The 24,060-nt window shown below is 42.4% G+C and overlaps 1 protein-coding gene across 2 annotated transcripts in view; it reads left to right on the top strand.

Moving 5' to 3' along the window:
* Positions 1–18,381, top strand: part of rab28 (RAB28, member RAS oncogene family) — a 30,945-nt gene extending 12,564 nt beyond the window's left edge. Inside the window, exons 5-7 of one of the 2 annotated variants that reach the window (XM_083980344.1) lie at positions 11,701–11,804; positions 11,893–11,970; positions 16,720–18,381. In XM_083980344.1, the coding sequence (XP_083836470.1) occupies positions 11,701–11,804; positions 11,893–11,970; positions 16,720–16,812 (275 nt within the window). In that variant the 3' untranslated portion in view covers positions 16,813–18,381. Of the gene's footprint in view, positions 1–11,700; positions 11,805–11,892; positions 11,971–14,396; positions 14,667–16,719 lie in introns of those variants that run through there. The other variant, XM_083980345.1, reaches the window with a different exon arrangement.
* The last annotated feature ends 5,679 nt before the right edge of the window (positions 18,382–24,060 follow it).

Consider the following 24,060-nt stretch of genomic DNA (forward strand, 5'->3'; position numbering starts at 1 on the left):
CCCACACTCACACAGTCACTCTCCCCCTAATGGCTCTATTGCTGAGAATGGCCCATGTGTGTTTTTTCTGTTCCTATAGGCTGAAAAAAAGAAAACAGGATCCCACACAGATTGCCCCGCGAGGAGCAATCAATTACCTTGTGAGACTTTATGGATCCCAGGACCCTCCCATTGACTCCGTTTTTACAGGGAGGCTGAAGAAAGTTAGTCCAGCTATCTAGTTAGAAATGTCCACACCTACCGTACATTTTGTTTCACTTTTTCTTCTCCACATGCAGTTTTTCTTTTTTGCTTTAGTTTAGAGTTTCTATCTTTTTTAAGTATCATAGTATTTTCCTTTTTTTTTTTTTTCCCCTCCACCATGAGTACTTGGCACACGATAACAATAAGTCGAACGCATGAATATACTGCATTCTTCAGGGAGCGAAGTTCTTTTAAATGGTTCCCATGATGCCGGACCGAGTGAGGCAGCATGTTTGTGACAACCGAAATAGAAGTACAGACATAACAAGGAGCTTATAAAAACACTACAGATTTATGCCTCTGTGAGGGCTCGTCTTAGGGGAGGTTGTGGTGTTTCACCACTTAAAATGTTTAGGGTTTCCACTTTGATAAATCTAAGGTGAGCACTGTAGCTGTAGATACTGGTCAGAGCAGGTAGGTTTGTACCTTTTGATGTAGATTTAACATGTGGGTCTGTACATGTGCTGCTGCATGCATTGAGCTATTTCCCCCCCCCGAATTACCCTGTGCTTGCCTTCCAGATTAATTTGAACACTGTCTTCTTTACACAGTGTACATGTAATTGAGCCTATGGACCAGACTGGTTCATTAATGATGCTGTCCCCTCCTCTCCTTACTTACTCTGCCCTGACTGCCCTCCTGTGCCATGTCACTGCCGAGGGAACAACCTTTCCTTTCTTTGGCTTTGCATGGCCGGCTGGGGTTAAGTGTGCTTGTTAAGCGCCAGTGTGCTGCACCCCCAATGCCCTCTACACGCTGCTGCCCAGAGCCTTGTGTTAAATAATGGCACCACTTGTAACAATTCAGAGAGGAAGCCAATGAAATGTTTTATTGAGGGGCACACACACATATGTGCGCACAATTATTTATGCGGCGGCATGCACACACACACAGACATTCACAGCTGTGCACAGAAACATGCACTTAGGTAAAGTGACACACTTGTGGAGTTTCTGGGAACACATGGGTAATGGAAGAATGCTAAGCTCTTGCTCTGTTTAAACATACTATAACTGTTTATTATAGTGCAGCCCAGTGTAACACCGTATGGTACACAGGAACCTCTCAAGAGAGATGTTGGCTTGTTGCGCAGTCATCTCCTCCACCACCACTCGAGTGTTTCATTTTTAGTAGACTAATAAGTGATGTGTGTTTTGAAAGACATCCAAACGATAAATTCTGTTGCTCTTCGCCAAACAACAGCTGCATGTGGCCTGTTAGTGATGGTGTTAAGACGCTGATGTGAAAAATATGGCACACTGTTAACAGCTATAATCCCTATTTTGAATCTTTGTGTTATGATTGAACAGGACCATCATCATCGTTTTAAAATTACCGTTAGAAAATTAGCGCACATATTTTTCAGTAGACATTAAGCCTGCGTCGTTTATCAAACCAATTTGTTTTTATTAAGTGGAGATCGCAGGACCCCTGCTTGCTCCCCACCCATCACCCTTCCCCGTTTCCAGCGCTCTCTCCCTCAGGAACTCCAGAGCATCCATCATGGGCTCGTACAGCCCTTATTTGGGTGACTTAAATGGGTTCAGTTCTCTTAACCCCTCCTCATCACTCATGGCTTTTTAGAGGTTCCAACACCGTTCACTGCCGATCCACTCAGGCCTGCCATGGGAAATGTTTCCTTCAGCAGGGGGAGATAAGGACGGTCCCCGCATCGAGACATTATGTGCACTTAATTATGTCTTACCTGCCTTTTCTCTTCTGCTCTGTTTTGTCCCCCCCTTTTTCTTTTCTTCTCTTGCCCTATCTTCTCGCACCATCTCTCAAACATACTTGCGCATTCATTTTCATCCCTGTGCAAACACTAAGTCTTTCAATCACGCACTTACACCGACTCTTAAGTCTTATCTCTCACATGTGTAGACTAACACTTCTGCTGTAGCCGCCTTTTACTTACAGTAATGTCTTTTCATTGGCTCCGCGTCCCTGTTGTGTCAAACAACATGCGTGTGTTTGCTTTCTGCACGCTACAGCAGATCTTGCCGCATACCGTTACCCGTCGCACTTCTCTCTCTCTCCCCAGTTTTCCATCCATCCATGTGAAAGCTAAAAGCGAAACACGGATCTCCCCCTAACTCTCGATTCTCCTGAAGCATGTCTTTACCACCAACATTGTTGGTCTTGAGTTGTTTGCCCTCTTGGCAAGGCCCCGGGTGCAGTTGAAGCCCTCTCCACCCCCTCCTCCCCCCTCCCCTCGCTCTCTCACCCCCGTCACCTCCCTGCCCCTGTAAAGCTGCCACAGTTCCTGTCTGTTCAGTGTAGGCCTGCACATTTCTTAATAGAGAGATGCTCAGAAGTCCAGGAGCGCAGAGGAGCTCAATGTGCTTCTGTTTTTGGTTTAGCTCAAAAATGTTTTTCCTGGCTCAACCCACTCCTACTTAGGTCCTCTTACAACAAACTAAAAGGTCCTAATTGCCCCCAAGGGAAAGGTTTAGCCACAATAGACATGTGGTGGGACAAAAGCCCAGTACTCTTACCCCAGCACCCTCACCCCTCCCCAGATAGAAGAGATGAACACGTCAGCAGTGTCTGTGTTGCACTGTGGGTAGCGCGACCACAGGTTCAACACTGTTAAACATTATATATACAGTATATAGACCTAGTAAGGCACGGTGTATGGTCGGGTAAAGACCAGGAATGTTTACAGTTTACAGCAAAATCCAGCGTTTCCCGTTTCTCCTCACATTTTTATTTAAGGTAAAGGGTCAGCCTCGACGTGTGTATCAAATTGTCTCGGTAACCGCAGTGACTGTGGCCCTGCTGTCTTTCTGTAAAGTCTGGAAAAGATGGGAAATGGAGATTCAGGTTACAACAATGGATAAAAGGGGATGAAAGAGGAATTACAGCTGTATTACACTGTGGCTGATAAGTCACTGTAAAAATCTGCAGCTGCTATGCCGACACGTGTGTCCAGCTGCGATTAAGAAATACATTGAAGGGTTTATTTAAGCCTGCCCAGGTGGCTGATAGGTGGTCTTTACCACAACGGACGCCAAAGCTGGTGCTCCTAAATGCTAAACGAACAAAAATGCTTAGATTTAATTGTAACAACTGTTTGACCCAGCTCGCTCCGACGGCTGCTGCACTCATCTCTCTTGACTCTCATGCCTGTCGAAACATGGAAAGTCCTCATTCATTTTAGTCATCCATAAAGCAAATATTGTTGCACATGCAGTAGATGATCAGTCTTCGAATACCTTCTTGTGTGGTAAGTCATGGGCCATTTGAGTTGCACAGCACAGCTTAGCCACCTGACCTGAATGCAGCCTGGAAGCCTCATCATGCTCAGGCTGTACTTTATATTTCTCTGCTGCTCCACAACATTGATATGGAGGAATTCCTGGAAGGGGCCTTTGCTGACACAGGGTTGGGTAAATAACCGATTGATCTGGATCCACGTCAGGCATATATTATAAACGTATGCGAAATATCAACATAGAACCTCTATTTTTTGCAAAATCTACTTTTTTTTTTTTTTGTGGTGCGAAATATTACGTCACCGCCTCTGCACCCTGCTCCCTCTCGCTTCAGGTTTTCAACTCGGTCGATGTTTGCTCAGGCAGTCATGAGCAGAGCACTCTTTTCCATGTCACAGTTCACTGCTCTGGCTGCTGTCGAATATGTCGGCCAGTTCAACCCATCATTGCTCATAGGAAGACTTTATAATTATAAGTAGACTTATCGTGATGCGATGCATACAATCCCGAACGTTCCCCTGTGTGTCCGTGTAAGTATTATAGCCCGTAGTTACGCTGCCGTCTCACAGAGGCATGTATTACTGCTCGCCCATAAAAGTCCACTTAGTTTAACAGCGACAGGAGAGCTTGGAGGACATGGCCAGTGAAACCCCGGGCAGCGTCTTGTGCGGTCGGCTCAGAACTGGGTCTTTTGTTCACTTTTCATGAGTCCGGGGAGCCTGTTAACCGAGCCTGCAAGGCCCTCGGCCTCCGTGTTTAACTGTAGCAGCGACGGCCCCGCACTCGCAGCTCACAGCTCACAGCTCACAGCTCACAGCTCCCTCTCCGCCTGCTGCAGAGCTACTGCTGGACACTGTCACTGTTTTACATTCCTTGACCAGAAGAGGAAGACCACATTGTTTTACTAGCCGCTGCAGAGTATCTGATTATGTTTGAAAGTGTGAACGCGCGTGTGCGTGCGTGTGTGTTTCTTGCACACCGTTTCTTGAAGGAACGATCAAATGACAAGATGAGCTGTGATCAATGAGCTGTCGACAGAACACTTCTGCCCTGGTGGAAAGCGAGTCCCCTGATGGTCCCAGCCCATTGCAGGCCACCGGGGCAGGGGCGCCGCCGCACAAAGAGCGCTCTGTCTCTGTCAGGATTCCCCCGAGGTCTCCTGCACGGGCCCTGCTCACCTCGACAACACCCGGCTACTAACAGCACTTCATCTGTCTGTACTCACTCAGAAAAAGTCGAGTCATGATAATATTAATAATTTACCTTCAAACTTCTAATATCCTGATTATTATTTCTAATTATCCCACCACCAGTTTAGGTCAAGTTGTACAATGCCCATAGTCATTAACAGCCGTACACAACTGGCAACAGATTGCTGCAATATTGTGCAACTGCACCGATGCAGGAAGTATGTTCTGTCAAAGCCAAGGGTAATATTAAAATAATTTTAAGTTTCAGGTACTTTTGCATTAAATATAGATGTTCCAAGCCTCAGAAAATAAACGTTGCCTACTGTAAACAATATCTACACTGTTAAGGTCTAATTAAATGTGCAAGAGTGCCGTTTGCATAGTTACCTGACTTCTGAATGACTGCATAGTGTCTGAAGAGTAAAGAAAACACAACAGAGGCACTTCTGTATGATACTGTATTCCTGAATAAAAAAGCTGAGGAGAAGCCACTACTTTATATATATATATATATATATATATATATATATATATATATATATATATATATATATATAAAAGGATAGTATAGTAGTTATTGTTTTCATTTTGATCATGCAGTCCATATTTTAATACAGGTAGAGACTCATCACGCCCTTCATATTTCAAAACCCCCAGTGTTTACGAGCTCACTCCAGGTCATGTAAACCAGTTGGACTCAGTCATTTAAATGCTTCACATAAATTCCCGCCAGTCATTTTGTTTTATTGGCCACTTGTGCTGTAAAATTTAAATCAATGTCTAATTCAATCAGACATGGCACAGAATGATTCATTACACTGTAACTGACTTTTTAAGCTTGTAAAGTTTCCCCAATATCTTACACCAGAAAATTAAAGTGTAAATCAGATGTCACAATTAATCTCTCATGTTTGCTATCAGACTTTTAGAGGAAATTGCTCTGCTGCTGTTTCAAACTCCTGCAGTTTAATATTAACCTACGTGATAAAGTGTCTAAGTGCCCTTTGACGTGCTGTTTTTTTTGGTCACATTTATTTAAGTGGTCTAAGTTGTTGGCGGGATGTTACAGAGTGTGTTCAACTGAATGTGACTTGGACATTAAAGTGACCCTGTGGAGTGTGTGGTCACTATTGAGCATGTTTTCATTGTATTGTTTGTATTGTGTATTAGTACAAGCATGAAGATGTTTATTAGTGCCACAAGCGCAGGGGCAGTGGGAGGGTGGTGTGCTATGTGCTAAGAGTTGGTGGTGAATCTGCAATGTATAAATAAATACAAGGGGTGGGGGAATAAATCAATACAGCACAGTGTCACAATATTTTGCATGGTGATATTGTATTAATATACGGATGCAAAAAGAGATCTTAACAAAGTTTTCATTTCAAGTTTTCAAGTCATTATGTGCAGTTGAAAAAAACTGATCAATCGCAGTATATGGCAGCATATTGAAATATTTTTAATATCGCAATAATATTCTGTTGAGACACAAGTATCGTGATAACATCACATCGCACAGAATGTGCGTTATGATGTACCTCTGGTGATTCCCACCGCTAATAAAAACTGTTTTTGTTATTGTCTGTCGATTAGCCGATGTCAGTCATAGGTGATGAGTATCTGTATCATCCCCACATGCCAGTTTAATAAATATTAATGTAGATTAATTTAAACTCTAACACTAAAAACTGTAATTTTTCTTCACCCAGCAACAGGTGATCATAAAAGATAAACGTAATCGTTAAGATGCAGATATTTGAAACCTTAGTCACTTGCAAATAATGAAAATTAAATTTGAGATTTGAAAAGACCAACATTCTGACTTTGAATTTGGTAAAATAATATTGAATCCCAACCCTAGGCCTTAATAGGTAGCAGTGTGCTAGGACATGCACAATAGAGAGCAGATATACAGAATGTCTTGTGATGTGAGATAATGATTACAAGATGAACCCTGAGATAAGTTAGCAGAGATGTGTCAGACGTTTGTCGACAATGAATGGATTTCATTTGGTAACACATCTCAGTGTGTTGTGATAAACAGAGTCTGACATGTGGGGACATTGCGGCGATGTGAAAGCTTGCCGTTGGATCCTTCAGGACATACGAGACTGTTTTTTGCTTCAGAAGTGGTGACACTGCTCTTGTGTTTCTTAAAATTTTAAGCAGCGTGTAGCAGCAGCAGAGACTCACAGAGCCCTATTGAATGTCAGAGCCGCAGAATAGTTCAGGGATGTTTTTTAACTTAACGGAGCACAGCGCACACAGTCTGCTCAGACAGTTGTAAGTCATTTCATTAGGAATTGGACTTGGTTTGATAATCCTTGCCCTCGCTGTACAGTCTGACTTGGTTCACGGTCGTCATTGAGGGGGAAACTGAGGCAAACCCCTCTTAACAGGGTCTTAAAGGCGTAGTGTGAGGTAATGTTGGAAGTGATAGGTTCTCCCTTGGGGTTGATTAGGCTCAACCCTGTAACTTTCACTTAATGGGATATGACCCCTCGGAGCCCCGAGTCTCTGACAACACACACACGCCCGGCCATTACTACCACACACAGGCACATAGACACACACACAGTTCACACACACACACACCCCCTCCACCCCCTCAAACTCCCCACTGCACCAACTGCTGTTTAGTTTAAAGCGAGGCTGCCGGCAATTAACTGTGTTATGTCAAGCTTATTCTCTGGCTGTTGCTCGCTGGGTAAACTGTTCCAATTGGTCCCCAGCAGCCGACTCGGCAGAACAGTAAGTACGTGTCTGTGTTATCACAGCATGGTTTTAAAAAGCCCACTGAGGATCACACAGTACAGTGTAGGGTTTCAAGCTGGTTAGCCTGTGCAGAGCTATTAGCTTATTGTTTTTTGCCTTGGCAACATGTTGGCGAAGTCGAAGGGGAAAAATACATCCTTGAATTCTGCACATTGTTGACATAACATTTCCGGGCGAAAAGAAGTTAGCTATGACTTCTAAAGTGCATTTTGACAAGAAGCATCCAATCACAGAGGTTAAAACACATGTGACGCACTTAACCACATGCGAGAGCGAAAGATTGCAGCGTTGAGAAAACTGAAAACCTCCCACTTTGCAACTCTATAAACCCAGTAGCTTATTGTTGCTAAGGTTCGGAAATTACAGTCAGTTATTGCCCTATAAAGAACATTTTGCTTAATTTTTTTTTTTACATTTCTCCTACAAAGCTTTCTATACTACAGATACACTATATTTAACCCTGAGCCTATTTTGTGTCTGAATACTTTATATACCACATAAAAAATGCCCATCCATGGTATCTTTTTTATTTCTTCACTTTAACCTACTTTATTAAAACATTGGGCCCACAAATACACAGAAATAATCAAATCCAAATATAAAAGAAAATAGCCCCTTGATCTAACCCCACTATCCTGTATTTATTACCATCTGTATGACAGCTGTGCATTGAATCCCCAACGTCTCAGCTTCAGATATCTCCACCAACAGGGACAGTTCAGAAACCTGGATCAGGTGTTTACATGCCACAGTACGCTGGTCTCTATCAGAGTGCTTGTGGATAAGGATATGATGTTGCATGTAACATATCCAGCACATAACACCAACTATAAGTCACTTTGCCCACTAATGATAATTTTCATTTATCGTTAATGGTTTCTCGGTTATTTAATTTCAGTCACTGACAGTTGATACATAATCTTCTTTTCAGCGAAAGTGAAAAAGCGAGGGCTTTTTGGTTTAACAGCATGCTGTAGACAGATCAATCCAACCCAAAATCCAACCTCCTTACTAATTTCAATTTTTCAGTGACATAAAAACCTCTCCAAGTCTGTCTGGTTTCAGGATAATCAGGTCTGCCAGTGAGAGGATTCTTTCCATGAAGGATCTAAGCTGACATCCCCGCAGACACTAACTTGTGGACAGGAACATCCACATTTTCTTCTCATTTGATTGTGTTCCCACTTATGTAATAGGTCACCACAATAACAAACTGGGTTTTTTACGGTAAAAGCCTAATTTATCCGCCAGATATTAATCTCTAACTGTTGTCTTGCAATTTACCGCAGTGACAGGCAGACCTTTTAAATAAACACTGATGGTGACCGGAGCGAGGGAGGGCCATCACTCTTGACGAGTGATGATCCCCCTCCACTATCTCCATGCGCTTGGAGGCCCAAACAGTTTATTTCGTGTTTGCAGTCACTTCCTAGGGGTTGTTAAGCTGATGTACAGTTTGACAGAAACAGAGGGAAACCAGATCATCGGAGGAAGATTGTTTTGACCTGATAAGTAGAAATGGGTACATTAGGGAGAAAAATGGAGCAAAACACTGAAACTGTGGGATTAGTCTTGTATTGCGTTTACACAGACAGATGCCACATGCTGCTAAATTCTTCTGTAAGAATGTGTGGGCCCAGCTATGCTCTCATTTAGTGACTAAAAGGAGCCACGTGCTTTATCCACAACTCATGTCATGTATAATGATGCATTTTCTATTGGAACATATTTTGACAAAATACTGGCACCACAAAGTCAGGATTTGTCTTAATCAAACCAGATTATCTTCATTTGCGGACAGAGTTTGTCCAGTTGTCACAAAGATTAAATGAAAAAAAAAAAAAAAAAAAGTTTTGGCATTTCAAGGTTTAAGTGTTAGCACAATGACGGTTTGAACATCTGTAGCTGCATAACAACTGGCCGAAGCCCATCAGCTGATCAAGAAAAGCTGCACAACAATTACTAAATAGACCTTTTTTTCAGGGTTTATAGGAAACTGCTTTTTTTTTCAAGGTCAAGAATTAACTTTACACATGGAAACAATGCTGCAGGTGACAGATTGTTTTCTTGGGATATTGATAATGTCATGTCTATAACATTGTTTAGGTTCATTAAGTTCAGATTAGGAAATGAGTGTGTTCTCTATAACAGTGGTTCCCACACCCCAATGCCCAACACATAAAAAAAGGCATTAAAAAAAATTCAATTCATAGCCAGCTCTGCATTCTTGCATATCTGTGTGCTACTGTAGTCATCACAACAAGCTACTTGCAGTTTTTGCCTGTTAGTTAGGCTGCTGGCAGGAGGTCAAGTGCATTCTGGGTACATCTTTTTGTTAGAAGGATTTATTAAAATGTTTTTAATTAAAGTTTACACATGATTTTCTAGAATTCTACTATTTACATTGTGAGTTATTTATTTATTTATTTATTAGTAAAATAGCGCTTCCATTACTTTTTTCATGTTACGCACCCTCAAGGGGCACCTTGCACACCACAGTTTTGGAATCCCTGCTCAGTAACAATGAATTTAAAGATGATTGTCTGTTTTTATTTTATTTTATTCCTGCTTATCTCTGATTTCTGCTGCACCTGATTGGTCCACTGTTCCCACTGACGTTACATCTTTTTAACTTACAGTAACGTACCTTCCTCAGCTCTTGGGCCACTATGTTAATGTTGGCTAATCTGACTGTGACACATGATTGATAACCTTTCCCAAGTGTGCAGGATCCAAAGGATTAGTTGTGTTTACCTCTAGTAGCATGCTGGGTACCTCGGCTGTTAATGACTGGAATTAATAACCTGCTGACGCCCATGAGACGGCCATGTTTATGTACGAGCAGAGACATGACAGCCTGGCCTGGACATTGAGTAGTTGTAAAAGTGTCTTCCCTTACCCAGGACAGTTTGTGTTTACATGTCCCCTATGTATGTGACGGTAATATTTGCTTTTTGTTCTTTTAAAATTGTATTTTCTTTACCTCTGTGGATTGACCGCGAACATATTCGGGTCACAAAACTTATATTTTATATATATTTTATATTATGAATTCTGGGTTGGTGCAGTGTTTACATTTCCTCCTTGCTATGTATCTGTCTCTCTTTCTTTCTCTGCTTCTGGCCTTTTCCTCCTGCACACACACACACACACACACACACACACACACACACACACACACACACACACACACACACACACACACACACACACACACACACACACACACACACACACACACACACACACACACACACACACACAGTAAGGGGCATGAGAACAGGGTAAATCCCTGACAACTTCAATGAAACCTCACACAAAGAGCAAAACTCGGGGGGACGAGAGAAACGCAACACCGTACAGTAGCCTGACCTCCTCCAGCTAACATAGTCATGTATGCACCAGATAGCGGGCGTGGCCGCCTTCTTGCACAAAGCCAGAAATAAAGAGCGAAGCTATTGCTTTCAGCAGCAAGACCCCCAGGTGACCTTCCTCACCGACCCCGGCGTGACCCCATAGCGAGGAAGGAGAGAAGCAAAGCGCCTGGTATCAGTGCACAGGAGTCGAATGCACAGAGACGCGATCACAATAGGTAAAAAGGAAGGCGCTGTCATTGTGTGCTCGCACTAAATCAGCGCGAAGGTGACAGTCCCAGTTCTTGGGCCTGTGTGCCCACCTTAAAGGCCGGCACACTCATAAGTCAAACTGTTTTCTCCATCTGCACTCTCACGGTGAGTGTAGCCTGAAGACTTCGGTCATCCACATATTGTTTCTTAAGTATTTCTCTGCAGCTGGCCTGGTTTGTCTGTTTCGGGTCAAACAGAGGCTCAATGGCTTCGGGGTGCAACTGTACTAGACTTACACCGAGGAATGTGTCACATCGAGCTTTAATACCAGCTGGGAAAGAAAGCTCGGGGCCACTAAATTGATCATGTCCACTCTCAAACCCCCTGAGATGACGCCCCCCGCCCCCCCCTCGATAAATTAAAAGATACGACAATCAGTGGACTCGGTGCAGCTGCGTTTGAAAGCAACATAACAACTGAATTATGCTTTGTTTTCACGTGTCTTTATGTGCGCCGTCGTCCTCGTACACTGGGCAGACTCCCTCCATCTTAACTCGAGAGTAAACAGTTATCTTTTTTGTTTAGGTTCTGACATGTGACAGTTAACCCTGTAGCGAGTGCTGTGTAACCACCATATAAATCTATCCATCTATCTTTTGCAAGTTTTTTTTTTCTTCTTTTTTTCTCACATGTCACGCTGTGTTTCGTCCACAGTCGACCTGGAGCACATGAGGACAGTGAAGGCTGACAAACACCAGCGCTTCTGCCAAGAGAACAGCCTCGTTAGTCAGTTTGTGTCGGCCAAGACTGGGGACTCGGTGGGTACCAACTGGTTCAGTAATCCAATATAAAATATATATGAGTGACTTTCATAATGCTTATCAATTATCTTTTCTTTTTCTCCAGGTTTATCTTTGTTTCCAGAGGGTGGCTGCTGAAATTCTTGGTGTAAAGCTAAACAAAGCGGAAATAGAGCAGTCCCAGGTGAGCTAAAATCACATCATAATAATAACTTTATTTATAGCACCTTTAAAAACACAAGTATACAAAGTGTTTCACAAAACAACGTAAGAGCCAAGTCACAAATGCCATAAAACCATCAGAGATGGACCGCCCAAGCAATACAGCAACACAGGCAATACGAGAGAGCCCAACAACAAATTGAGACCCGGAGGACTTAAATTAAAATTCAGGATGCAGTTGATTAGATAAAATAATTAAAAAGGGGGGTATACATGATAAAAATAGAAAACATGGGATAAAAGACTGAAACAGAAACAGAAGAAGGTGTAAAGTAAAAGTAAGAGCATCTGAGTAAAACTGTGTGATAAAATAGATGATGATGATGAAAGAAGAGAATGACATCACATAAAAGCAAGTCTGTAAAAGTGAGTCCACACGGCTTATCTCTTCAGGCAGGTCGTTCCAAATCACACCAACATTTCTATTTAACATCTTGAGCTACATTTTAACTAGTTTAGTTTTTTTTCTCTGCTCTGGATTTATGCAGCCAGTGTGTCTAAATTTAGAGCTGATTAGCAAAAGAGTGAAAGTAGCTGGTGATGTATGTGGGCTCAACTTTTTACGTGAACGGCTGAACGGCTGAACTTAAGGGAGGTCACAGGGAGTGCGTTAGGTCAGTGGAGGTCGCCACACACTGTAAAGGACCTTTTGTTGTATAAACACGAGTTTGTTACGTCTGCCTCGTATGATGTCCTACCTGCCGCTGACGCTGCCCATCTGTAAATACGCCCACATTGACCACATTAACGCGTGAAGCCGGAGGTTAAAGGTAGGCAGTTGTAGGGGTGAGGAGGTTAGAAGCGGCCGTCTGATTTATTTGGTTTATCTCCCACCGTTTCGAGGCCCAAAAACAAAACAGGGTCTCAGCTTGCCAGCCAGACCGAGGTGCCCGGTGGTGGCAGCTGTAGGATTTACAAGGTCACCTCCCCCAGAGGCATTAATCCTCCGTCTGATATGACCGGTTGGAGCCACTCTGGCTGGGCAGTGGTTGATGAGCCTTGGGGCTACAGAGGGGTCAGGACCTCTGGAGAAGGGAGAGCATGTAGGGGAAGGACTGGACAAATTCTCAAGCCCCTCTCCTCTCTCCGACACCGCTGCTGACTGAATAGAAATGACCATCGACTAATGGAGCCGTCCATCTACTCTCCTCTTCCTCCCCTCCCCTTGAAAGCTCTGTCAATAAAGCAAAGTGCTTTAATCCAGGCTAATCAAGGCAGACGAGTGGATGGATAGAGTTTGTTCTTCATGGGAAAGGGCTGAGACTAGTTCACTAAAACACAAAACCTCACAATGTTAAGTGTTTTAAGTATATAAATGTGAATTTATAAACTTCTCATAGAGTTTCATAGAAAATGCAGCTCAGTAACAACCTCATTATGGTGGGCTACAGTCACTGGGAGGGAAAATTACTTTTTGCTCGACTCTTTTCAACGCTATTCAGTAGATTTGTCAACACTAGTTGTACAACAAAAAGGGACATTTCCAGAAACATTAAAAGCATTAGAATACCAGAAAAAAGAAAGGTGACAAATGTTTTGTTTTGTCCAAACAACAAACCAAAACCCAAAGATATGCAGTTCAAAATGATTGAAAACAAAAAAGGAAATCTTTACATTTAAAGATCAGGAACTGGATATTATTAAAATGTAAAATTCAGTTTATTGATAAATATAGCTATTGTTTTAGTTTCAGTCTGGAAAAAAAAATGCACACCACAAAAATTCAGAAAAATACAACACATATAAGTCTCATACTGTTGAGGACCGGACCGACTGAGTTTGCGTCACCGATACAGAGAGGAGGCTTTGAGCTCTTCGTGGCTCTGGGTCTCGCTGTGGGGGCCAGCGCAGTCTCATTATCAGTTGTCAGGTTCAGAGAGCTGAACATGAGGGTCACGACCCCTGACAGTATTATATCTGCCTGGCAGCCCTCTCCGTCATGGTCCTCTGTCTGCTGGATCAGATACACAGGCCGCGGATCACTCACTGACTCACCGACACCAGGCTTCGGCAGCTCGTTAATCAGACGGCCAACCAGGGCCTGGTATTCAGCCGTCTGTTGGCCTCTTCTGTGGTTGTTTAACAAAGGACCCAACAGTGTGTTTTAGGATGTATATACATCTATAAAAACATCAAATGTAGACAGATTCAAAAAGTTTTGCTCCATGTTTTTTGTCTTATTTTTGTTTCTTACAGTACATGTCTTGTTCATTTCTCTAACCCCACAACCATCTCCTCATCCTTTCCTATTCCTTTCTGTCTTTGGTCTCTCATCTACCTCTCCTACCTTGGTCCTTTATCCTCTTTCTTTCTTTTCTTTCTTTCTTTTTTTTGTCTCTTTGCTTACCTCCATCACCCTGACTGCTCTGACATGTTGAACCTGCTCAGAGGATCGTGAAGGCTGAGCTGGTGGACTACCCACAGGACGAAGGCCCAATTAGACAAGAAAACACCCAGCAAAGCAAAATATGTTCTGTTCAGTAGCTGGAAGTATGTTTGTACAGTTAACACAGATATATTTCAGCCCATCTGTCATATATCTGCTAGAAACAGTAGCTTTGTAGAAACAGTAGTGGAGTCGTGGTAGTGGATGTATTTAGTGCCTGTGGTTCAGATTAGACAATATATACAACAATATACTGTATGGTGTTATCAGAGAGGTTGTTGTATTTTGCTAAACTGTCCTATGAATCCAAACTATGTGCTCTTTTGGTGAGTCAGTTGAGATTGATGTAGTGAGAAAAACCCTTCATGATGGAAACAGACCTGACTTCAGTTTGACCTCCGTCTGGGTCAGGGCTACACAAACATTTTGACCAGTGTCTTAAATCATTGCCGGATTCTCACTGTTAAAGATTTAGACACATTTAGCATGTGAAACACGCACTACTGCCAGAAAAGTTAGATGAGAAGATCTAGCGGCTCTCATAGCTATCAGTTAAAGAGGAACTATGCAAGATTTTTTGCTTAACTATGCTACATTTTTACCTTAATTAAACAGCTTTGGAGTTATTGTGATGGTTAAATAAATGACTTGTAACCGAATGGAGGTTCTTTGCCTTCCACCTAGTGTTGCCCTCGACCTGGTGTCCCAGCTCTCTTTGGCACCATGACACAAATGCGCCCAGTAACCCATAATCTCTTGTTTATGACAGATAAGACTACACAAATATATACATTGATATAGCATTATAAAACATGATATGATATTATATAACATTATGTACCACTCCATTGATTAATTTCTCGCCGGCTTCGTTGAAAACAAATGCACATGGCAGGAGGAGGGTTAGCAAAACAGCGGAAAACCAACCAGACTTGCATAGTTCCCCTTTAAATATCAAGCTATAGAGTGCCGAAGCGGAAGCAAGAAGTAACGGCCCCATGGGCCCTCAATTCGAAAAAAGGCTCCATAGAAATGAACGGGAGTCCACTCCAAGATTTATTTCGTGATCCGTTTGAATTGTGCCATGACAAAAAAATATGACCTCTACCTGTTTAAAACATCACGTTTCACGCAGAGAAATCAGCAGTTCGTTGTAAAACTATTGTAAAAAATTCTGAAGAATCCGTAACCAGAAAGACTACAAGTCGCGTAGGTGACGTCACACACCAAATGCCGCCCTTTCCCATGTCAGTTGGTGACGTATTTTTTGTGGAACACCAGATCTGTAGTCCGCAGAGCGTCGTCACACAAAATACATTCTTCTGTTGCCGTTTTACCAAGGGGGCAGTTGACGGTCTGAGAAATGAAGCTCACTTCCGCGTTCAAAAAGCTGCAATCCCCCCGGCTGTCGCTGGGGGCTGGCTCCAGAAGGGAGCAACTCCAATTAAGCCCCATGTTAAAATAGCCGATTTTACAGCTTAAAAAACATATTTACAGCCTGGTACATTTTATTTTTTTGGTCTCAATCGATAGTTTCTACCCCCGCACACACTCTGAGGGGGGTGAATTTTTTTTAAACTCTACCGTTTTACTATTATTAGGTTTAAAGTTCTGGCCAATTAGGGAGCAGAACCGTTGAGTGACAGGTCCGGCGACCGCTGCTACGAGGCCAGTGGGCGGGCTCTCGGCCGGCCAACGGCCGCACCGCTCCAAATATGGCAAGTAGAATCCAACATGGCGCGGTTCAAACCCCCGTAGTAGCGGCACAAAACAGACTCCCCCAAACCAATGGGTGACGTCACGGACGCTACGTCCATTCTTTTTACAGTCTATGCGTTTTACGATAAACTGCTGATTTCTCGGCATGAAACGTGATGTTTTAAACAGGTAGAGGACATATTTTTTTGTCATGGCACAATTCAAACAGATCACGAAATAAATCTTGGACTCCCGTTCATTTCTATGGAGCCTTTTTTCGAATTGAGGACCCATGGGGCTGTTACTTCCTGCTTCCGCTTCGGCACTCTATAGGCGGGAGACGTTATCTTAGCATTAGGACTACTGCACAAATAGGCCGGATTTTAACATCTAATATTTTGTACAGATTCATACAACAACTGATTTATTATTTCACATTAGAGATGCTGGGAAGTGAAGCCTCTCTGTGCTCAGCTCTCAGTGCTTCTCTAGTTTCTACCTGCATCTCTGTGGTTTTGTTCCCTGTCTGTACCTTGAGCCTCATTGTCACTGTGATGATTTGACTCTTTATTTATATCGTTGTGGAGGTTTTTTCTTAATTCTGTCTGTGTGTTTGCATCTTCTCAGCGTGTGGTGAAGGCAGACATCGTGAACTACAGCCAGGACTCCGTGACCAGGACAGTCAACCCCCCCCGCAGCTCCATGTGTGTGGTGCAGTGACCCCCCCACCACCACCACCTTTCCCACCACCCACGCACACACACATAAACACACATACGCACACACACACACAACTAAAATGTAAAATTGTCTTCGGTCAGTATTCCTTACTTCAGGATTTTTGAGAGGGCGACTGAATGAAAAGTGCTGAGAGTGTGTTTTCTGTATTTCCTGTGTGTGCTCGTTGTTCGGGTGAGATGAAGAACAGACTGTGCTGTTTTCGCGGCCTTGGCCTCTTGTTCAGACATTTACAGTAGCAGAGAAGTTTTCTAGAGTGGTTTACCAAAAAAGGATGTGGGACCTCAATTTTTCTTTCAAGTTTACACGCAGCTATCCTTTTATTTCTACGAATCATTTTTAATATCTATAAAAAAGACTACATGTTATATGAATCTGATTGTCTAAAGGAGATATACAACTATAATCAGCAACTCTAGTATTTGAAAATATTTTTATATCCGCCCTCCTCTGCTATTAGGGACACTTGTGTCATGATTAGATTTGCTGCAGTATATTTCTAAAGATAACATCATGGACACCTGTTGAATCTGTCTCTGTCCCTACGACTGCAGAATGGATTCACGATAAGAAATAATGGGACGTCGACAGGGAGTTAAAACCAAATGTTCTCTCATGACTTACTGTAGTGAGAGTTTCTTCTTTTATGTCTGCGGTGCTCTCTCAGTTGAACAGAAATGGGAAGTTGGCGTTAAAATGCTGTAGTGGACCAAAATGAATCTCTGTTTTTGATTCGCCAATTAGGGGCTTGCACTAGCAGTGCTGTGAGGTGAACTGTGTACTCTTATTTTACATAGAAATATTAAAGTTTTACAGTCTTAAAAACAAACAAAAACAATCAAGATTTACATTTTCTATTCTCTATTCTTCAGATTGTATCCAAATCATTTGCATCACCACCAATTTCATCAGTAGTTTTCTCCGTTGTCTAGATGTTTCATTACGTTTGCTGGGTCGGTCCTGATGGAGAGCAGTTCAGATGATAAAGTTGATAAAGTGTTGATAAAGCTAGATGAATACGACTGAGTGAGTGTTGAACTGAACACCAGCTGAGCTGAGATGTGTAACATTTTATTAGATCTCTACGTAGCCTTATTCAACTGTCCGTTATAGAACAGAAATTTGCATTGAAGAATGGCTATGATGCATAATTATGTTTCATAGGATCTTCATCTTGTCCACATTCTTTTAGCTCGATTTATTTACAGTTTGTGTACGAATAGAGACGACTGAGATACGTATTGTATGTTCAACCTGTTGTGTCAATAAAGTTTCCATGTGATAGTATATGTTGGTATGATGGGATCACTCTGGTGTCTACCTACCGATTTATATGCCATATGTGTAAAATATGTGTTTGTACAATAAAAGCAACCTCTGCTTCATTTCAAAGCTCCTTTCATTGATCAGAAATCATCACTACAGGTCCTGTAAATTCTGATGATGCAAGCAAGATGTACGCTTAAAAAAAATTATGAATGTACAGTTTAAAGTGAATGTTTAGTTGATGGTATATACAGCAACACAGTTCTGTGTTTCAAAATAAAAATGCTACATGGAAAACAATGATTTGTATCTTTGCATCTTTGAATACATAATTTTGTGTGATATTGTTTAACAGAGTCAGCAGGTCTGTGAAAGTCTTTCACAATGTTTGTGTTTAGAAGGTGAAAGTGGTTAGAAGGTGAAATTATCATGTAGTCTTACATCTTTACGCTACCGAAAGAACTGAAGTTTACAAAAAAAAAACGTCAGGAGACATTACACACCTAGCCTACACATCATTTTGCAGCAGGAAGCTGTTTGATCCTGTTTCAGGTTCAGTCAGCAGTGGACAACTCCTGTAACCGGGGAAAGCAGGTAAAATGTAGGGCAATGGGCAACTTAAACCGAAATAAATTAATCATTCAATTACTTAATCAAATCCTTTAATCTGCCACTCATATGGGCTCTGATTACATTCATGTTATCATTTATATCTTAAAGGAAACTGGCCCTTCTGGCTTGACATCATACTTTTGCACTACATAATTGCATTAGAGCTGAGAGAAAATTACTCAGTAGTTCATTTTTTAAGCAGAAACCCTTCCCAACCATGATAATTTGCTGTTTTCCTTTGTATACTTTGTATTAACTGCACATCTGTCCCACAGACCAAAGTGAGAACTTAGGCTAAATGTCACGTCGGTCCCCGGGAATCAGAATTTAATTCGCTAAGCCATGCATGTATCCTGAATTAGCAAATGATGTTAGTTTGAGCGGTGTAGTTTTACCAGAATACGAACTCGAACTATGAATGTGCGCACTGTGCAGAGTTTCTCATTACTCAGCCTTTGTTAGCTTATTGCCGCGTTTGGGCCTTGGTGTCATTGCAATTTTTCACTCGGTGATGATAATGTAAACCAACAGGAACAGGCCCCGGAGGTGCTCATGTGAGCAGCAGATGATGGGAACCGGACTATAGCTGATGAGGGCATTACAGATTAAGCATCCATGTGTTGAAATTTAAGCATAAGGACTGAAACTTGACCACCCCAGAGATCCCCCTCCATAGAGGCTAACCTAAGTCTCTGGTAGCTAATGAGCCACCTGGTCTTTGTTCAGTAAATCTTCACTGAAACGGCCCCTAAATCCACTCTGGACAGATGATACAAACGGCTTTATAAATGGTTGTAAGCTGTATTAATTAATCACCTAAGTAGTCCATCCCTTTGTTGCTGTCACACAACTATAAGAGGGTTCTGGTTTTGGGTTTAGCCTTTTTTTTTTTTTTTGGCCGAGTCAATGTCACTGAAACCCGCTAATGTATCCAGAAGGATTAAGTGCATTCAAAAGCGTGGAGACAAACAAAACGAAGGCGGTATCTTTACGGGAACATTTTCATTTTATCCTCATACCCAGGTGTTGTTAAATGTCACCGTCTGTCTGTCTGCTGCAGGGCTGCTACGAGCAACGCTGGGACTTAATGGTGAATGAGGCGGCCCAGCTGGGGTCATTCCAGCACACGTGCATTGTTTCGCTTGAGTGGACGTCTTAGGAGTCGTCTCTGCTGAATTTTTGTCAAGAGCTGTCACCGACGCTGACAGGCGAGTCTTGCCCTTGGCTTTGCTGCTGTTTAGACAGGTGTTTTTGCAAAGAAAACAACTGCAGCCCCCCCCCCCACCCCCCTGTTTCCAGCTCAGGCTCTCACAACAGAAGACGGAAAGGGAAGAGTATCGCGGCTCGGGTAATGCCTGAGGAGGGTGAGGCGTTTGACAGATTAGTGAAAGTCAAGGGCGATTTCCATCAGAATGAATTTGTCCGCCTGTTTCTTTGGTCTGCTCCGTGCGAATCATTGTGTGTGTTGGGTGGTTTAGGTGTTTGCTCACTCTCCATTTGGGTACACATACCTGGAGTAAACAGACAAACTGTACCATGTATTTGTTGATATTTAGCTAACCACTGTGACACCTTAAATTTGCTCACTACTTTGTAGTCTCAGAATAAGTTTTGCTCCCTCACAAAACCAAAACACTTCTCTTCTTGCCTCTTGAGCTGAGAGAAAAGTTTTCACTTCAGTTTTAGTGGGCGCGAGTGAGTCTTTTGCTTTTTTGTATTTCTCTTTCCTCTTCCTCACTGTCTGTGTTTCTCATTGCCGAAACTCTGCGATGACAGTCTCAAAAAGCCACACATGACAAGCTGGTAAGAGGGCCATAGTTGTGGGCTGAGCTTTTTTTTCTCTTTTTTGTGTGTGTGGGCAGAACGGAGCCAACACCCTCGTGATTACCCACTCACCCTCTTCCGTTTTCCACCTGTGCAGAGTGCCAGACCCACAGCGTTGAGGGAGTAGGCAGGACTGAGTCAACCCGTATGATGAGCTCCAGTCCCCCCGGTCCCCACACTGGCTCCTATTCTCTGTCAGAGAGCAGCGGGCCAGACGGCAGCGAGAGGAGTGACAGGCTAAAGCAAGGCAGGGCCTGCGCTGGGCCAGAGCTGGCATCCACTTATTGAGAGAGCCAGCAGCGCTCATGGTTCCCAGGGTACTTCAGACGTTTGCTCTCCTCCGTTTGTCTGTGGGTGTCCCCAAGTATATGAGCGTTGTGTTGGTAGATTGTGATCTGAGAAGTCTGCTGCGCGTCTGGTTTACAGACGGGACTGTCCCGGTAGGTGCCGTGTGTCTGCTCCGCCTGAGAGGCACATGATTTATTTTAGGGGCAAGGATGTGGGCATTCAGAGGGGTCATATTTATAGTCCGTTGGTCGGGTTGAGAAGATGTGCCAGTAAAAGCACAGATTCTGAAAAAGAGGCATGGGGACAGAAAACTTAAAGTCTCCCTCTTTAGAGGCCATGGATGACTGCTATTTCCAGTGGGCTGTAATGAATAGCACTTAAAACTGAAAAGCTCTTGTATCAGATTTTAGATGGAGAGGGGAAAGTAGGGGGGCAATGAGAGCAGTAAGAGCAATAACAAAGCAAGAGCCTCTTTGCAGAGTGTGTGATATCCTTTCAATAAAAAAAAAACACACAGGTGGTGTTTAAGCTTTTGACAAAACACTACAACCATCATTTAAGAATGACCTGTAATGATAGACTGCTACTTGCTGACCCATGTTAAAGGCACAGTCCACTGAACTTCTTTTGAGGCCTTTTGAATATCAAATACACACGGGTCTTAAAGTACCTCACACCACTCTGGGTGTTTAGTGTGTCTGCTCAGAAATCTTTAGTTTGCTAATAAATCGCTAATTTCTCAACTACAGATTTGTGGTTAATGTGGAAGTAATGTTTTTTTTAATTTTTACATGGTGTGGAAAAACTCTGAGATAAATTAGTTGAACAAAAACATCACTCAGCACCTACTTTGATAGCAGATTAACTGTATTAATTGCAGAATAGTGTGAACAGTTTCCCAGATGTAATGATTTGCTCATTTTCTATGATAATAAATTATATTATTTGGGTTTTAGTGTGTTGTTTGGACAAAGAAAGAGCTGTGGTTTTAGGTAAATATAATGATATTTCATTGATAAATCTTTTAAATTGAGACACTCTCTTATTTAAAACAAGGCTGTAATAACTGTAGCTTACCCATTTGTTAGTTAGATCAGAAATGATTCCAGCACATTTTATGTGACACAGCAAGAAAAAGTGTAATAACTCATAGCTACACAGTAAGAGCTCAGTCTCACTTGTATTTGGCTGAAAAGTAAAAGCAGCTACTGGGCAACATTTTGGATTTAAAACCAAAGCCAAAAGGGAACTCGATAACGTTAATGAGACAAACAACAAACCTGATGACTGATGATGGCGGAAGCGTCTGGAGGTCAGTGTACAGATACTGAACTGAACCGACAGGTTTGTTTTTTTCTTATAAAATGACCCATGCAGTATACGAGTTAAGGATGGGATGGGATGGGTATTATCTAATTTGTGAATTCATTCTTTGTAACAAGGGGTAGACAATATACGTTTCTGCCCCCTTTCATTCAAGAGTTACAGTATTGTCATTATTTTTTTATGAGTTTTATTTTATTTTTTGTTTTTATGCTCGATAAATGAATGAAATAAATAAATAAACTAAACTAAAACTAAACTAAAGTAATAAAGTAACAATATGACATCACAATCACACATACTAAAGCAATGTTTATGTGGATAACTGGCTCTTAGAAATACAAACATCTGTAACTATCATTCAATAAAAGAAACTTTTCCTCAATCAAAGAAACTAAATTGCTAAAATACCGAAAACAAGAAAACATAGTTCATCTGATCTAAACATTTTGATGTCAGCTTCGATGCTTTGGACGCATCTCGGGCAGTGAAGGGTTAACACTCAGCCCTAATTACAAATGTGTCAGTTATAAATCTCCTCCAGTCTGACTGAGATCCTGTGGCACTGGCAGACGAGCAGCATGTGCGCTCATTACAACGAAAGGTCAGAGGACGTCTCTTTCTCGAGGAGACGATGATAAATGAACTTGCCTTTTCAGGGCTGATAACTGAGAACTCTCCTGACTTGCAGACATTAATAGATCATGTGCTTGATAAAGGATCGGCCCCACAACAAAGGAAACACAACATGTAAAAATGACAGTAATGATCCAGCACCTGAGCACTCACCGTGTCCTCGCCAGACGAATCCCGCCTGAGCCTGCCCCTCCACGGAGACGTGGTTCCTCCTGTGTGGGGCCGAAGTTTGGTGTCACTACTTACTTACTTACTTACTGCATCTGTTGGGAGATTAAAAAAACAACACATGAAAGAGTTAATGAGCACAGTGAAAATATCAGGATGGGGCAGATTACAAAGCCATTACTCAAGTCTGCTCCTCTGTCTCTTTTTCTTTGTGAATCATCCCTCATTGTTCCCCAAAATACTTTGGGATACAAAACCTGATACGAGAGCCATTCAAGTTTTTTAAGTGCTATTCATTACAGCCCACTGGAAAGCATTTATCCAAAGATGACACTTTGGGGCTTTTCAAAAGGACTACTTAGGAGGAGATGCTGCAGCACTTTGAGACACTACAAAGTGTGAATGTAAGATGTCGACGTTCCACTGTGGCATATTTTGAGGTGGGAAAGCATGGCTCTGGGATTAAGTAAGTGTCTCTGTGGAGAAACACTGGTCATAGCCAAAATGAATTGAGCGTTATTTGCTAATTACAGAGGGCATATCCCTTCTGGATTTGTGGAAGTATGCTAATTCCATGTTGATCTGTACCTCAAATTATGTCCCATTTAACGTGCGACAGAGTGGAACTTTCACTCCACGTTTGGCTGGAAAACTCATTCAGTGTGGAGCCTCGAGAACGAGTCTCCCGCTCAGGCAGCGGCGGCCACCACCACCACCACCACCACGGAGAAACAATAGTGTGTGAGGATGGTATGTCACACGAGTACAAGTCCATCTTTATTGACGTCCGTGAGTGACTGCTTCAGGTGTTCGCTTTCTCCACAGGGACGATTGCTCAAACTGGGAAAATGTGTCGAAATGTGTTGAAATATATGTGGTTTGTCCATCCAGTCTCTCTCCATTGAACAAAAGGCTCAGGTGTCTTTAGGAGGGAAAAAGAAGAAAAAAAGAAAAGAAATCATGCTTCATGATGTGTACAGAGGGCGCATATCATCAGTGAACCTCCACAATGTCAACTTTTTCAGGAATCGGGAAAAATGGGTTTTACTTTCAGCTTGATGTCAGTGTATTTCTCAAGTTGTCCGAAGGGATTTGAAAGGTTTTTCACATGGT

This window comes from Trachurus trachurus (genome assembly GCF_905171665.1).
Source record: "Trachurus trachurus genome assembly, chromosome: 10".
NCBI classification, from domain to species: Eukaryota; Metazoa; Chordata; class Actinopteri; order Carangiformes; family Carangidae; genus Trachurus; species Trachurus trachurus.